Below are 15,988 nucleotides of genomic sequence, written 5' to 3'. Positions count from 1 at the left end.
GTGTGTGCGTGCCGCGTGCACATCCGTCGGAAGATTTTTTCCCTAGCAACACTCGGTGGGTAGGGTGGGCGCCCCCTGGTGTGGCGCGGCTATGGCACCGAATATATACCCCGGCCGACCCGTCTGCTCCTCAGTTCCTTCTTGCTGGCTACTCCGATAGTAGGGAAGGAGGGTGGGTTTTGGAATGGATATGAGCAACACATCTCAAAGAACAACAGTTACAAAGGTGAGTAACTGTCTTTTCTTCTTCGAGTGCTTGCTCATATCCATTCCAAGTAGGTGAATCCCAAGCCTTACCTAGGCAGTGGGGTCGGAGTGAGATACTGCAGCGTGTAGAACTGCAGAGCCGAAGGCTGCGTCCTCTCTGGATTGTTGCACTAGGGCATAATGAGAAGTGAAGGTATGTACTGAAGACCATGTAGCTGCTCGACATATCTCCTGGATGGGTACTCGAGTTAGGAAGGCGGCCGAAGAGGCCTGAGCCCTGGTGGAATGGGCGGTAATATGCCCCGGAGAGACATGAGCTAGATCATAACAAGTATGGATGCAAACTGTTACGCATAACGAAATTCTCTGAGAAGAGACGGGTAGGCCTTTCATCCGATCTGCCACTGCCACAAAAAGTTGGGGGCATTTTGCGGAAGGGTTTCGTCTGGTCAATGTAGAAGGCGAGTGCCCTATGGACGTTGAGGGAATGCAACTGCTGTTCTCTACGAGATGTACGTGGTTTGGGAAAGAAGACCGGGAGGAATATGTCCTGGTTGAGATGGAAGGCCGAGACTACTTTAGGAAGGAATGCCGGATGTGGACGTAACTGCACCTTGTCTTTGTGGAACACCGTGTCTGGTGGGTCCACCATCAGAGCCCAAAGCTCAGAGACTCTCCTAGCCGATGTGATGGCCACAAGGAAGGCTGTTTTCAATGACAAATAGAGGAGTGAGCAGGTCGCCAGTGGCTCGAATGGAGGAGTCGTAAGTCTTGTCAGGACCAAGTTGAGGTCCCAGGAAGGGGCGAGGCGTCGTACTAGGGGGTATAGACTCTCCAAACCTTTGAGGAACCTTGAGACCATAGGGTGAGAGAAGACGGAGTAAGCACCTTCTCCAGGATGGAAAGTAGAAATAGCCGCCAAGTGCACTCGCAATGATGAGATAGCGAGACCTTGCTGTTTAAGATACCAGAGGTAGTTCAATATGGTGGGAATGGGAACCTCTGTGGGCGTTGTATTTTGTGTTTGACACCAGCAAGAAAAACGCTTCCACTTGGCCAAGTACTTAGATCGGGTGGAAGGTTTTCTGCTACCCAGGAGTACTTCTTGCCCTGGGACAGAGCAACATAACTCCGACTGGATTAGCCATGCAGGAGCCACGCTGTGAGATGGAGGGATTGCAGGTCCGGGTGGTGAAGCCTGCCGTGGTCCTGTGTTATGAGATCCTGATAGGGGGCAGAGGGATCGGGTTGGCTATCGAGTGGTCCAGCAACATGGTGTAACAGTGCTGTCAGGGCCATGCATGGGCGATCAGGATCAGGCGAGCCTGTCCCTGCGGAGCTTTAGGAGAACCCTGTGCACCAGTGGGAAGGGTGGAAAGATGTACAGCAGCTGGTCCTTCCAGGAGATTAGGAAGGCATCCGATATCGAGCCCGGGGCTAGACCTTGGAAGGAGCAGAACTTCTGGCACTTCCTGTTGTTGTGAGAAGCGAAGAGGTCTATGTGAGGAAATCTCCACTTTTGGAAGATGGAATGCAGAACGTCCGGGCGAAGCGACCACTCGTGAGACCGAAAGGTTCTGCTGAGATGGTCTGCCAGGGTGTTCCGGATTCCCAGGAGGAATGATGCTACAAGGTCTATCGAGTGGGCTATGCAAAATTCCCACAATTGGATCCCCTCCTGACAAAGGGGGGAGGATCGAGTCCCGCCCTGCTTGTTGATGTAGTGCATGGCCTTTGTGTTGTCGGTAAGCACTGAAACACAACAACCTTGCAGATGTTGTAGGAACGTCTGGCACGCCAGGCGGATTGCTCTCAACTCCCGGACGTTTATGTGCAACACTAGCTCTTGAAATGACCAGAGGCCTTGCGTGTGATGATGGTCTAGATGAGTCCCCCAGCCGAGAGACGATGCGTCCGTCGTTAGAGACACTGAAGGCTGCCTCGGATGGAATGGCAGTCCTGCACAAACCAGGGAGAGTGTTAGCCACCAGTTGAGAGAGTCTAAGATGCTCTGAGGAATGGTGACCACCATGTTTATGGTATCTCTCACTGGACAGTACACCAAGGCGAGCCAGGTTTGAAGGGAACGCATGCGTAGTTTTGCGTGCTTGGTTACAAAGGTGCATGAGGCCATGTGACCGAGGAGGCTCAGACAGGTGCGAGCCGAGGTCGTCGGAAAGGTTTGGAGGCTTTTTATAACAGAGATTAGTGCCTGAAAACGGGGCGGTGGCAGGCAGGCTCTTGCGAGTTTGGAGTCTAAAATGGCCCCAATGAATTCTATTCTTTGAGTGGGCACAAGAGTAGACTTCTCTCAATTGATCATCAGGCCCAGTCTCTCAGATAGGTCCGTGATGATGGCTACGTGCCGAGTGACCTGGGCCTCAGAGGTCCCTCGAATAAGCCAGTTGTCTAGGCAAGGAAACACATGTATTCACCGACGACGGAGGAAGGCGGCCACTACCGCCATGCACTTTGTAAAGACGTGAGGGGCCGCAGAGAGGCCAAACGGAAGGACCGCAAACTGGAAATGTTGGCGGTGCACCGTAAACCGCAGGTAACGTCTGTGCAGGGGGTAAATAGCGATATGGAAATATGCATCCTTCATGTCGAGAGCAGCGTACCAGTCTCCGGGATCCAAGGAAGGGATAATGGTCCCCAGGGAAACCATGTGGAACTTCAACTTCTTTAAAAACATGTTGAGTCCTCGCAGGTCCAGGATGGGTCGAAGACCTCCTTTTGCTTTGGGGATTAGGAAATATCGGGAGTAAAATCCCCTGCCCCTTAATTCCTCCGGTACCTCCCCTATAGCTCCGATTGAGAGGAACGTGCGAATCTCTTGCCAGAGGAATTGGTCGTGAGAGGGGTCCCTGAAGAGGGACAGGGAGGGGGTCGTGAGAGGGAGGGGGCGAAATAAATTGGAGGTGGTATCCAAATTCCACCATGCATAGGACCCAACGATTCGAGGTTAACTGGGACCACGCAGGGAGAAAGGAGGAAAGGCGGTTGGAAAACTGAAGCAGATCCTGGGAAAGGACTGGTGCTCTGCTCTCGGGCGCATCTTCAAAAGTTCGCTTTTGGGCCCGTCGCTGGTTTGGCGGGACCGGTATTGTGCCCGCCTTGCAACCCAGATTGTCGCCTGCGGTTCCCGCGACCGTGCCTTCTGCCAAAGTCTTGTTGCGGTCTGAGCGGGGGGTAAGTGCGCTGGGGTTGGCTACAGAAGGACCTGCGTTGGGTCTGTGGGGTGTGCATCCCAAGGGAACGCATGATCACCCGATTTTCCTTAAGACTCTGTAGCCTAGGGTCCGTTTTCTGGGAGAAAAGGCCCTGGCCTTCCAACGGTAGGTCCTGGATGGTGTGTTGCAGTTCAGGAGGCAGACCTGACACTTGCAGCCATGAGATCCTCCTCATAGTAATTCCTGAGGCCACAGTTCTGGCAGCTGAATCCGCAGCGTCGAGGGAGGCCTGCAGGGACGTCCACGCCACTTTCTTTCCTTCCTCGAGAAGGGCTTGGAATTCCTGATGGGAGTCTGGTGGGACCAGCTCAGTGAACTTACCCACTGACTCCCAGGTGTTATAATTATATCTACTGAGCAGGGCCTGTTGGTTCGCCACCCTGAGTTGGAGGCCCCCTGCAGAGTAGACTTTACATCCCACAGGTCCATTCGCCAAGCCTCCTGTGATTTTGGGGTGGGAGCTTGCTGGCCATGGTGCTCTCGCTCACTGACGGATTGAACCATCAGGGAGCATGGAGGAGGATGGGTATATAGGTATTTGTACCCTTTGGAGGGTACCATGTACTTTCTTTCCACCCCTCTGGCCGTAGGAGGGATAGACGCCGGGGATTGCCAGATTGTGTCTGCTTTGACCTGAATAGGGCGTATAAACGGCAAAGCTATGCGGGTTGGGGCATCCGCTGACAGTATGTCTATGACTGGGTCTTCAACCTCAGGGACCTCCTCCACCTGGAGACTGATATTTAAGGCGACTCGCCTCAAAAGGTCCTGGTGAGCTCGGAGGCTGACAGGGGGCGGGCCCGAGGAGGATGTACCGGCCACTGCCTCGTTGGGTGAAGAGGACGACGACAGACCCAGTACCAGTGGTTCCTGGAGTGACTCTTGGTCCGGAGGTACGTCAGGGTCCGGGAGGGCCTGAGGGTCTGGTGCCTGAGGAGAGTGATCTGTGCCTGCTGGAGGGGGGTGCCTAACAGTGGCCTCCGGCGCGCGATGTTCCGACGGGGCGGAACGTGATGGTACCGTGGGCTCGCCTTGGGCCTGGTGATATGCCCAAGGCGTCCAAAAGGACCACTGATGAGGATCTTGGTCTGGACCCTGAGCCTCATGGAGGACCAGGCTGTGTGCCTCTGAATCAGGATAGGCACCACTATCAGCGTGCGATGACTCAGACGCGTGCCTCGATGGCCATGGCGGAGCGGAGGCTGTTTGAAGACAAGACCTGTCTCTAGAGTACTGTATTTCGTGCCACACCGGGGAGCAGTACCGGGATCCATACTGGTACCGAGAGCGTGATCGGGACCTGCGACTGGCGCAGTGCCGGGAGGTTGACCAGGATCTTGACGCTCTATGATGGGAACAGCTGCGGCGCAAACGGTGCCGGGAGCTGGACCAGTGCCTGGAGTATCGGTCTGGTGAGCGGGACCTCGAGTGGTGCCGCGAGTGCGACCGGTACCGGGGAGGAGATCGGTACTGGGACTGTGAGCGGCGCCTGGATCTGGAGCGATGACGAGATCGAGAGCGCTGACGGGACCTCGATCTTGAGTGCTGTCTGCCTGATGTGCCGATGGAAGGTGGTCTTACCATGGCAGGCTTGCCTCTCGATTGAATAACCCGTACAGGCGGTGCTGGGGGTTGAGGCAGGGCAGGCTCCGTCAAGGCAATAAGTTCCCTCGCCGTAGCAAATGTCTCTGGCGTAGTGGCAACGAGAAGCTCTACTGAGGCATGTGCTGGGGAGCCGTCGCGCATCGGACTCGACGGCTCTTGCACGGCCGGAAACAACGGTGCGGAGATTGTTGGTGCCGCGGCAGTTAGTAGTGCCAGGCGGCTCAACTTAGACTGCTGCTCAGATTGCGGTGCAGATAGCGAGGCCACAGGAGCTTTAAGCTTCTTGGCACGCGGGGAGAGGGAGCGGTGCCAGGCCGGTTTCTGGGCCGGTAACAGGTGGTGCCGAGCTGTCTTCGCGGTGCCGGCGCTCTCCGGTGCCAATGAGGCACTTCTCCCCGGCGCAGGCCGTCTGGCAGCTGGTGCTGAAGGTGGAGGCGTGAGGACTGCCTCCATTAGGAGCTGCTTAAGGCGAAAGTCCCGCTCCTTTTTCGTCCGCGGCTTGAACAATTTGCAGATCTGGCACTTGTCTGCAAGGTGGGATTCCCCCAAGCACTTGAGGCACGAGTCACGGGAACTGTGGGCATTGGCTGGCGGAACATGGTTTGAAACCCGGTGAGCCAGGCATGGGCCTGGGCACCAGGAGAGGGAAAGGGCTAATCCCCGACCCTCTGAACTATATACACTAACTATGTTTACAAAAATCTATTAACTAGAACTACAGAAATTAAACTATATACATAATAAGTATTAAAACAAGCGAAAAGCTAGGGAGGTGGAGATCAGCTAAGCTGCGCTCCACTGTTCCAACGACCGATATGGGTGGTAAGAAGGAATTGAGGAGCAGAGGGGTCAGCAGGGGTATATATTTGGTTCCATAGTGGCGCCACGCCAGGGGTTGCCCAGCCGACCCACCGAGTGTTGCAAGGGGAAAAATCTTCCGACGGACGTGCACATGGCGCGCACATACCTACTTGGAATGGATATGAGCAAGCACTCGAAGAAGAACTAGGAATTTTATTAGTTGTGAATATTAGAATGAAGGGTTAAATTGGAAACTAAGTGCATGGAGCCAGAACACTTGCAGCTGGTTCTCTAGGCCTATTGCCAATGGGGAGAGAATTGCACTGAGGAAAACCTTCATAGGCAGAATTTTTTAAAAATGGGGAGGGAGGAGTCTCCCCTTACACTATCATTTCTTCTCTTGTTCCTTTTACTCTTTCAGGCACATGCATACATGGAGCAAGAATGAAAGTGCCAAAAGAGTAAACCTTGTTAGCTTTAAAAATCACTCATCAAGTGATTTTATTACTTTTAATAATTTATTAAAGGTCCTAAAACAAAGATCAAAAGGAAATATATCTAAGCATTTATATTCAGTTCCACATCGCTTCAAGACTAATTTGTAAAGGAGTGTATAAGTCTTCACAACTGAAGCCAAACCATTTGAGGATACTTTGATATAATGCCACAAAGGATATGAACAGGAAGGCGGCAGGAGTTACAAATGGCCAGGCTCCATTAAGAGTGCTAATAAAAGAATAATGGAATTTCCTTGTGCGATGAATTAAAAAAAGTGTTTCACACAGGAGAATTTAGACAAGAAGAAGAGTATCAAAGTTTTTGGTTCTTCAGTTGCTTCTCTTTATTAGATCTTAATTGATCTATTATTACATTTACCTTAAACTGCTCCAGCTTCAAAATGCAATATTCCCATCAGGAATCCTGTCACTAATTTCTTTTACTCATAACATTTGTCAATTTCCACCAGCCCTTAACATCTGCACTATACGGACTATACAAATGATAGAAGTCTCTCTACAGAAAAGACATTTCAAAGTGAAGGATGTAACTTGAAAATAATTTTAATAATTATATATAATTGTTAATGCTTTTGAAAATTTGTCAATTCTCGAGATAATTGGTTGGTATGGAAATATCATAGTAACAAACTGCATGAAGTTATTCAAGAAAGAGTTCTCTATTTCCAATACACATTTATTTGCTCCACACAGGGTCATAACTTACTAGCATGAATGACAAGATGGACGTCTCACTATTACTTCTTAAAAATTCCAATATTTTCAAAATTGCACAAATACTTAGTGCTTCACAAAAGAGCAACACCACAAAAGTCGATCACATATTGCTGACAAATAGTTACAAATTAACTGTGCTTGCTTAAAGGAACAAACACTCAAATGATTGGGTGTTTTTTCTTCCTCAGAATGTACAGCAGGTTTTCTATTAACAAAGTAACCTCCCCTAATCATACCTCCAGAATCAACAGGTAATCCATTAGTATTACATATTTCAAGGCTTAACGGGCATAACAAGCTAACCAATGGACTCAAGAGGAACAAGCTTAAAAAAAATGTATCAAATACAACAAGTGTTGATTTTTATAAGATTCATTGTAAATCCATAAATTATATTTCTGGAAGGTTAGTGAGAGCTGTATGTTTCACAAATACTAAATCCAGAAACATAGTTTCAGGCTTAGGCATGAACAAATGTATCACTATACATTTAACATATTACAATTAAAAGAAAGTTAAGATACCTTAGAGACACTTCAAGATCTTCATCGTTCCCTTTCACCTTTATGCTAATCAGACAAGATAGTTATCTTAAATGTTTGAAATTGTTCTAAACAAAAAATACTGCTAGTGTATTTTTTTCTTACCTTATGATCATAAGGATTGTATGAATGAAACAGCTGGGATAGATCCTTTGTTCTTTGCTTTTTCTGCAGAATAATAATAATAATAATAATAATAATAATAATAAATAAATAAATAAATAAATAAATAAATGTATCAGACAAATTACAGGGCAAAAGACAGGAATGGCAGATTTTAAAATGCTTTATACAAGCACAGACATGCATGATCTGCAGACTTGTTAGTGGAATTGCAGGTGTGGAGTATAGATTATGCATGGTAAGGGTATTTAATATCACAAGAAAGAGCTAACTTATTCTTCAAGAATAATTTTAAAGGTGTTACCTTAATAAAAATAAGGCACATGTATATACATCTGTAATATCATTGGAATCCGTGAATATCTGAGATGCATTTTAAGTTATTTACAAGAAATCATCTACAATGTTTTGGAACATACAGTATTGAAAATTAGGCCCCAAATCTGGAAAGATTTGCTTATAATTCAAGCATTTATTCATAGTCTAGTTTTACAGTAGAATAGGTTTAATGGCAGTTTAAAGTAGCCTCATTTATTATTTTTATTATTCCTTTGATGTTAACACTGCTGTAACCTTGATTGTGGACAATTAACAGATGCTACGATATTTAATGCCCCTAACAAAATCTTCAGTAACTGAAGATATGGCCCACAGAGAGATGGAAAGAAAACAGTCGCTATGGGCTGAATCCAACTTCGACTGAAATCAGTGAAAGACTTTCCACTAAGTCTAATGGAAGTTAATCTGACCATCTATAGGGAAAATTAAACACAACCTTTCAGCTGCACCTAACTTGACAAAATGGTGCTGATTGCAGTTGCCTTTATATTTAATATAAAAATGTGCCTCACAGAGGCTACAAATCCCATTATGCAAAGTTCCATTTTGACCAAAGCAGCAAGCTCGCTGCTTAGAAAAAGATGGATCATTGTGTACTCTAAACTTAAGTAAACCAGGGGCATCTATATGCTACGTTCTTGAACTCTTAGGTTGTATTTTGACCTGTAGACTGCATTTAAGTCAGACAAGTTCACCATCTAATTAGATGGATCTATTAGTGTTTATAGCACTTTGGACTCTAAGCAGGTGACTGCATTACTGCAATGTTTATTTTAAGCAACTGGAATGTAGTAAGCAATTTAGGTTATCTTTGATGATGCAACAGGAAAATCCCTAATTATTTCCCCTGTTGGCACCACTTTTATTTTCATTTGAAAGTGCAAATACAATGGCTTCATATTGTATGCGGTAGTTCTAGTTGCCAGGCCAATAAACTTATGAAGGTACCTGCAGCTAGGATAATTAGGGTCACTAAAGTTATCAAATGAATAATTCTTTTTCTGTGAGGTCAGTAATTCTGTTTTAGTTACCAGCACTAAAAAGTCAAGTGAATAATAAGCTCTCCCTCTTTAAACAAGCATGGTAAATGAAGGTTTTCAGTATAAAAGAGGGGCATTTGTATAGCTGATACTGATTAGCGTAAGTAATACCTAATAAGACGACAGGTTTCAGAGTGGTAGCCTTGTTAGTCTGTATCAGCAAAAAGAACGAGGAGTACTTGTGGTACCTTAGAGACTAACAAATTTATGTGGGCATAAGCTTTCGTAGGCAAAACCCCACTTCATCAGATGCATGGAGTGGAAAATACGTAGGAATATATATATATAAAATAAATTTGGAATTAATTTGCAAACTAGACACCATTACACAGACTAAAAACTATTTCCCCATGCTAATTTTTTTCTCTACTTGTTACTCACACTTTTTTGTCAACTGTTTGAAATGGGCCATTCTGATTATCATTACAAAAGTTTTTTTTCTCCTGTTGATAATAGCCCACCTTAATTGATTTGTCTCATTAGAGTTGATATGGCAAGCCCCATCTTTTCAGTGTGTGTGTGTGCGCGCCTACTGTATTTTTCATTCCATCCATCTGATGAAGTGGTTTTTTGCCCACGAAAGCTTATGCCCACATAAATTTGTTAGTTTCTAAGGTGCCACAAGTATTCCTCGTTCTTTATGCTAATAAGAAGAGTTGTTCCTCTGAGACTGCTAATGAGCTAATCAGTTTCTCTATCACTAAGATTAGTGAGCTCTAAGAGAATTTTTTCTAGTTGTAGTTTCTTCTTCCAGCTGTAGAGAAATACAGTATGTCTTTGCCAAAAAAAGATCTCCTTAGCATGAAATCTTTAGCATCAGGTATACCAATGTTTTCTTTCCAAATTAATAAAAACATTGGCTCTCTCAGGTATTTAAACTCATCAGGTCCACCAGTGTGGATTACCACGCATTCCAAATGTCTTCCCTGTCAGTTATTCAGAGAAATATCATGAGAAATTGGAAAAATGTAGCTACATTATCATTTATTAAGTTCCTTAATAAAATCTTAACACATAAGTATGCAAAAAAGTAAACACACAAACAAAAGATTAGTCAAACTCGGAAACTTCTATCAGATTTCATAGAAATATCCAGAGAAGTTATAATTCTTATTTGCCCGTATTCGTGACAGCCCTTCCCTACTCTCTTCTTACCCCATCTTTTCTAATGCTCATGATGTGCTTTTTATTATATTATTGTAATTGCTTTAAGAAAACCAATAACATTATATGACAGAAATGCCAGTTGTAGCCCTTTGATTCCTGGCAAACTGCCATGTGTCCCTCAGTTAGACAAAACATTCATGCCATCTAGCACTCTTTCATTAGAGCAGTGTTTCTCAAACTTGGGATGTTGCTTATGTAGGAAAGCCCCTGGTGGGCCAGGCCGGTTTGTTTACCTGCCCCATCCACAGGTTCTGCCGATCGCAGCTCTCACTGGCCACTGCTCCTGGCCAATGGAAGATGCTGGAAACCCCCTGAAGGTTGCCAGAGTTTTGTAATATGGGCAAAACAACATATTTTTTCCCTAGCCTCGTTCTGGAAAACAGCTGAACTGTTTTAGTCGAAATTCTCCCCTCCATGCCTCCCCCAAAATATCTGCATGAGTGAGAAACGAACAACGTACATTTTTGGCCCAAACAGTTAAAGATTGGCAAAGTTATAGGCCACCAAACACAAGGTCTTATAATGGGAAGTGTTGGGCAACCATACTAATAGGCAGCTCTATCAATTTCTCCTTGCGGAAAAGGAAAGAGAGAGAGAACAAATCACACATGGCAGATGCTATTTACATTGCTCAAGGCACTTCTGGAAAGTGCTCAGATACTTTGGTGATGAAGACTGTGTAAGAACCAGAGCTGAAAAGAATATACACAAAATACTTAATGGTCAAAATCACATTTCATCAGTGCTCAGTGGCCCTCATACACTCAAGCAGAAACATTTTCAGACTATCACAAATTCCTGATAGCATATATTTTAAAATTATAGACTTACCGGTAATTAAATATTGCAGCTTTTAAATATTTCCCATACACGCACTCAAGTGACTACATATTCTCAGAGATACTCAATGGCTGTGTGAATATTTTCCCATTTTTTTTTTTATATTTCTGATGTTAGGCAGAGCTAAAGCAGACTATATTATTCAAACTAAAATTCTGGTTGTTTTTAGCTTCCCCCAAAACCAAATGAAAAACACAACAGGCAGCTTTCAGAGATATTTCTGCAGCTTCTGAAAGTATCCATTTATTATAGAAATTAGATATGAAACTTCATTTTAATATGGGCCTTTTATAATTCAAAATGCAATTAGAACATATTTAACTAATATCCTCTCCCCCCCTTCCTTCAAGGCATCATTGATGCTCTAGATGAAATCATATTTTTGGTTTAATCCCACTAATGCACATTTATTCAGGTTACCCCAGCAGTGTAACAGCTGTGGCAGATGAATCAGCACAGTAGGGAATAATAATACATCTCCTATGACCTGATCTTATGAGGATTAAACAATATCATTGCCCAAATGCTGTGAAATAATATAGTTTACAGCTCTCTTCAACATGTGAGTTTAAGGTAGAATTGTAGTTGTTTGAGATCAAGGAGCACATTTACAACATTAACATGAAGAAATCCGTACTCTCCTTATATATCTTCTGTCATTGGCTGCTATGTTATTAAAACATCTAGACATCAATTATAGTTTTCACCTCTTAGCTCAGAGAGCCCTGTCTCATACAAATCCACATTTTGAGCAGTCTTTTTTCCTTCTGTAAGTTCTCAAAATCCTTTTTCATCAAATAAAAATATGTACTTGCATACAAACCTAATTCTGTCTTTTATCAGAAAGACAAACACAGTGGTGGAATAGGATATATGGCCCTCTGGGGAAACAGAGGAAATATGTCTCCTTCAGTATGGAAGCAACAGCTCACCCTGTGGGGCTGTCTGCCTCAGTGCTGTACAAAACGGTCAGCATTTTGGAGGTGCATGAGACTACCAAGACACAATCAAACATGATGAAAGGTGGTACTCTCCACTGGGGAAGCAGTGGTTTTGGTATGCTGTGAAATTCTGATGAAACCTGGACAAATTTAATTTTTAATCCTATAGTCCTTAGACTACAGTACTCAAAGTACCAAGTTTGATGGAAGTGATGAGATAAACTCAATATCCCGTTTCAAAGTACAGATACAGAGATATTCAGATACAATTGTGATGAGGGCCATTTTAAATCTAGATGGAGGAGGAATAATTCTTCACTTGTATCTTTTACTACCAACTATAAATTTCATGTTATCTGGTAACTGCAACTGAAGTATTTTCCATTACCCTCTTTAGCTGGGAAAAACACGTAAGCACCTGCTGTGAAATGGATTAAAACGTTGCTGCACTCCTGATGTATATACTGTAAGCTCTCCCCAAACCCAGAGCCCCCTCCTGCACCCCAAACCCCTCATCCCCAACCCCATGCCAGAGCCCTCACCCCCCTGCACAGTAACGCCTGCCCCAGCCCAGAGCCCCCTCCCACACCCTGAACCCTTAATCCTTGGCCCCACCCTAGAGACCACACCCCCAGCCCAGAGCCCATACTCCTCCTACACCCCAGCCCCTCACCTCAACCCGCAGCCCCCTCTCGCACTCATAATCCCTCAGCCCAACCCAACCCAACCCCACCCCTAGCCTGGGCCCCCCGCCTGCAACCCAAACCCCTCATCCCTGGGCCCACCCCAGAGTCCGCACTCCCTCCTGCACTCCAACCCCCTGCTTCAACCCGCGGCCCCCTCCTGCACTCTGAATGCCTCGGCCCCACGCCCCGGCCTATACCCCCAGCCCATAGTCCTCACCCCTCCCACATCCCAAACCCTTATCTCAATCCACAGCCCCCTCCCACACTCCAAATTCCTCAGCCTCACCCCCAAGCCTGGAGCCCCTCCCTACACTCTAAACCTCTCATCTCCAGCCCCACCCCAGAGCCCACACCCCCAGTTAGAGCCCTCCCCCCCTCCCGCACCCCAGTCTTCTGCTCCAGCCCAGTGAAATTGAGGGAGGGTAGGGGAGAGTGAGCCACCGAGGGAGGGGGAATGTAGTGAGCAGTGGTTGGGGTATCAGGGAAGGGGATGTGCTGGGGCTTTGAGGAAGGGGCGGGCCTAGGGTGTTTGGTTTGTTTGCGATTACAAAGTTGGCAACCCTAGCCAAGGCATATATTTAATCATTTGTATGCAGATTTGAATGTTTATTCCTTCAAATTCTGCACTTATATAATACCACAAATATGCACCAAATCACCAAAACAACCAAGTTACGATGACCTGCAGATAATCTGTTGTTGTGAAGAACAGAACAAGAAATTTGATCAAAACCAATGAACCACTCTTTTTGACCTTGAATTATTCTGTATGTCATCCTAGTAGAAAAGAGGTTAGAAAATTGTTCCGTCCCAGTCAGATTGCAGAAGTTTTTGATAAGCTTGTAACTTACTTTTACCATGATCCTATGACTGTTCCCTGCAAGGTCTGAAAGGGCAGAAGTGATCATACAACTAACTTTCTACAACCAATTTTGACACCAGTGTAATAAATCATTACTATCAGCATTGCTACCACCAACGGTGTTATTCCTGCCTTGCTATAATGAAACAGACTAAAATTCATTTCAGGGGTGGCTAAGGTTTTTGACCTAACCTATCTACTTCTGAATTACTATGTCAAAAATAGACTCACTGTTCTGGTTTATTTATTGATATACATAAATTTCATTATTCATCTTTGCTTTTCTACGAACACGGTTTTAAAGTTTTTGTCTGATAAGACAGACAATGTATAATTTGATATTTTCAGTATTATTCATATATCAGACTGCATTTTTTTCAACTCACAACGTAAGTATAAAGCTATATAGCTGCATGTTATGCTTCCTGTGTTCTCATAGTGCCATACTTTTACAAACACTAATTTTTTTCTAAATAAGTTTAAGTTTACTGTTTAAACAAGGACCCATGTAATGTAGTGACATCATAAAGGGAAGGGGGAGATAAAAAAAACCCCTAATGCGTCTTTAAAAAAAAATCACATTGATCTAATTTGGGATCACAAACACTAAAAGGCATTCATGATTATGGCAACATCAGTGACTCCATAGTTAAAGTTTAGTTTTGCATTTAAAGCAGGGATTTAACCTCTTTATTTAAAATTACAGCATTTACTCCCCAATATTACAGCACTTACTCTGAGTACAGAATTAATTTTCTGAGAATTTACAAATAAATCTATTACTTCATGAAGTAGAATTAATTAAAAATGAGTCCTTTAAGAAATTTAGCACCCAGTATCAGAAGTTTTCCTCCCTAATAATCTCAGTAACAGAACATGCTCTTCAAATCTCTCATAGGGATTGCCAGGCGTTTGGTTGAAAATGCCTGGTTGAAAAGTGATCATGGCGGTTCTCGTCAACACCGCTGACCAGGATGTTAGAAGTCCGGTTGGCAGTGCACTGGGGCTAGAGCAGGCTCCCTGCCTGCCCTGGCTCTGTGCAGCTCCCGGAAGCTATCGGCATGTCCCTGTGGCCCGTAGGCGCAGGGGTGATCAGGGAAGGGCCACGTGATGCCCCTACCCCAGCTCCCATTGTCCAGGAACCGCAGCCAATGAGAGCTGTGGGGGTGATGCTTGCAGGCTCAGGCAGAGCCCTCTGGCCCTCTGACTAGGGGCTGCAGGGACATGCTGGCCACTTCCAGGAGCTGCACAGAGCCAGGGCAGACAGGGAGCCTGCCTTAGTGCTGCTGCACTGCTGCCTGGGAGCCGCCTGAGGTAAGTGCTGCTCTGATGGAGCCTGTGCCCCAAACCGTCTGCCCCAACCCTGTACCCCCTCCCGGACCCTAACTCCCTCGCAGAGCCTGCACCCCTGCCCCAGCCCTGAGCCCCCTCCTGGAGCTTGCACCTCACACTTCCTTCTGCACCCCAATCCCCTGCCCCAGCCCTCAGCTCCCTCCTACACCCCAAACCCCTCATCCCTGGCCCCACCACAGAATCCAGACCCCCAGCAGAGCCCATACTCCAATCCCCTACCCCAGCCCTGTACACCCTCCTGAATCCTAACTCTCTCCCACAGCCTGCACCCCATGCCCCCTACTCCACTCCAACCCTCTGCCCCAGCCCTGAGTCCCCTAACACACTCTGAACCCCTTGGCCCCAGCCCGGAGCCCCCCCCTTGGCCCCAGCCTGGAATCCGAAATCCTCAGCCCCACCACAGAACCTGCACCCCCAGCTGGAGCCCTCAACCCCTCCAATCCCCTGCCCCAGCCCAGCGAAAGCGAGTGAGAGCAAGCAACGGTGAGAGGGGGGAATGAAGTGAGGGGTGGGGCCTTGAAGAAGGGGCCTCGGGGAAGGGGTGGGGCAAGGGTGTTCGGTTTTGTGTAATGAAAAAGTTGGCAACCCTAACCTCTCATAGTTAAAAAGTCACTGAAGTCTTGTGCATGTGCTACATTAGTTTTTTAAATTCAAGATTAATGGTCATTTTTCCTATTATTCTTCATAACTGAAAATGCATAATGGCTCCGGGGATTGCAGGGACAGTGGGATGCAAGTCTGTGGACCCAGGATAACCAGAGGGAGGAGCAAGAGGCAGGGGGAATTTGGAGCTTATGTGGATGGGGAAATTTAGGGTGGGACAAGAGGCCGAGGGAATTTGAAGGACAGGAGAGAGAGAGGGATATTGTGGTGGACATTCCAGCTGCTCAATCATGTTCTGGGGGAAGAAAGCAGTAGTAAACTCAGTTTAACTGGACGATATATTCTGGCTGTTTTGTGCTGCTCCAGAGTGGGGACAAGTAACCAGAATGTACTGGTGAATCTGACCATTAC

The 15,988-nt window shown here is 46.0% G+C and overlaps 1 protein-coding gene across 3 annotated transcripts in view; it reads right to left on the bottom strand.

Moving 5' to 3' along the window:
* CDKAL1 (CDK5 regulatory subunit associated protein 1 like 1) overlaps window positions 1-15,988 on the bottom strand; it is a 654,086-nt gene that overhangs the window by 154,605 nt on the left and 483,493 nt on the right. For 2 of the 3 annotated variants that reach the window (XM_030552528.1, XM_030552526.1), the window contains exon 13: window positions 7,729-7,791. The exons of the other annotated variant lie outside the window; for it this stretch is intronic. In XM_030552528.1, coding sequence (XP_030408388.1) covers window positions 7,729-7,791 — 63 coding nt within the window. The remainder of the gene's footprint in view (window positions 1-7,728; window positions 7,792-15,988) is intronic. 3 annotated transcript variants of the gene reach the window in all.

Source organism: Gopherus evgoodei, chromosome 2 (genome assembly GCF_007399415.2).
Source record: "Gopherus evgoodei ecotype Sinaloan lineage chromosome 2, rGopEvg1_v1.p, whole genome shotgun sequence".
In the NCBI taxonomy this organism is placed as follows: domain Eukaryota; kingdom Metazoa; phylum Chordata; order Testudines; family Testudinidae; genus Gopherus; species Gopherus evgoodei.
This window is presented reverse-complemented; position numbering and strand designations above follow the sequence as displayed.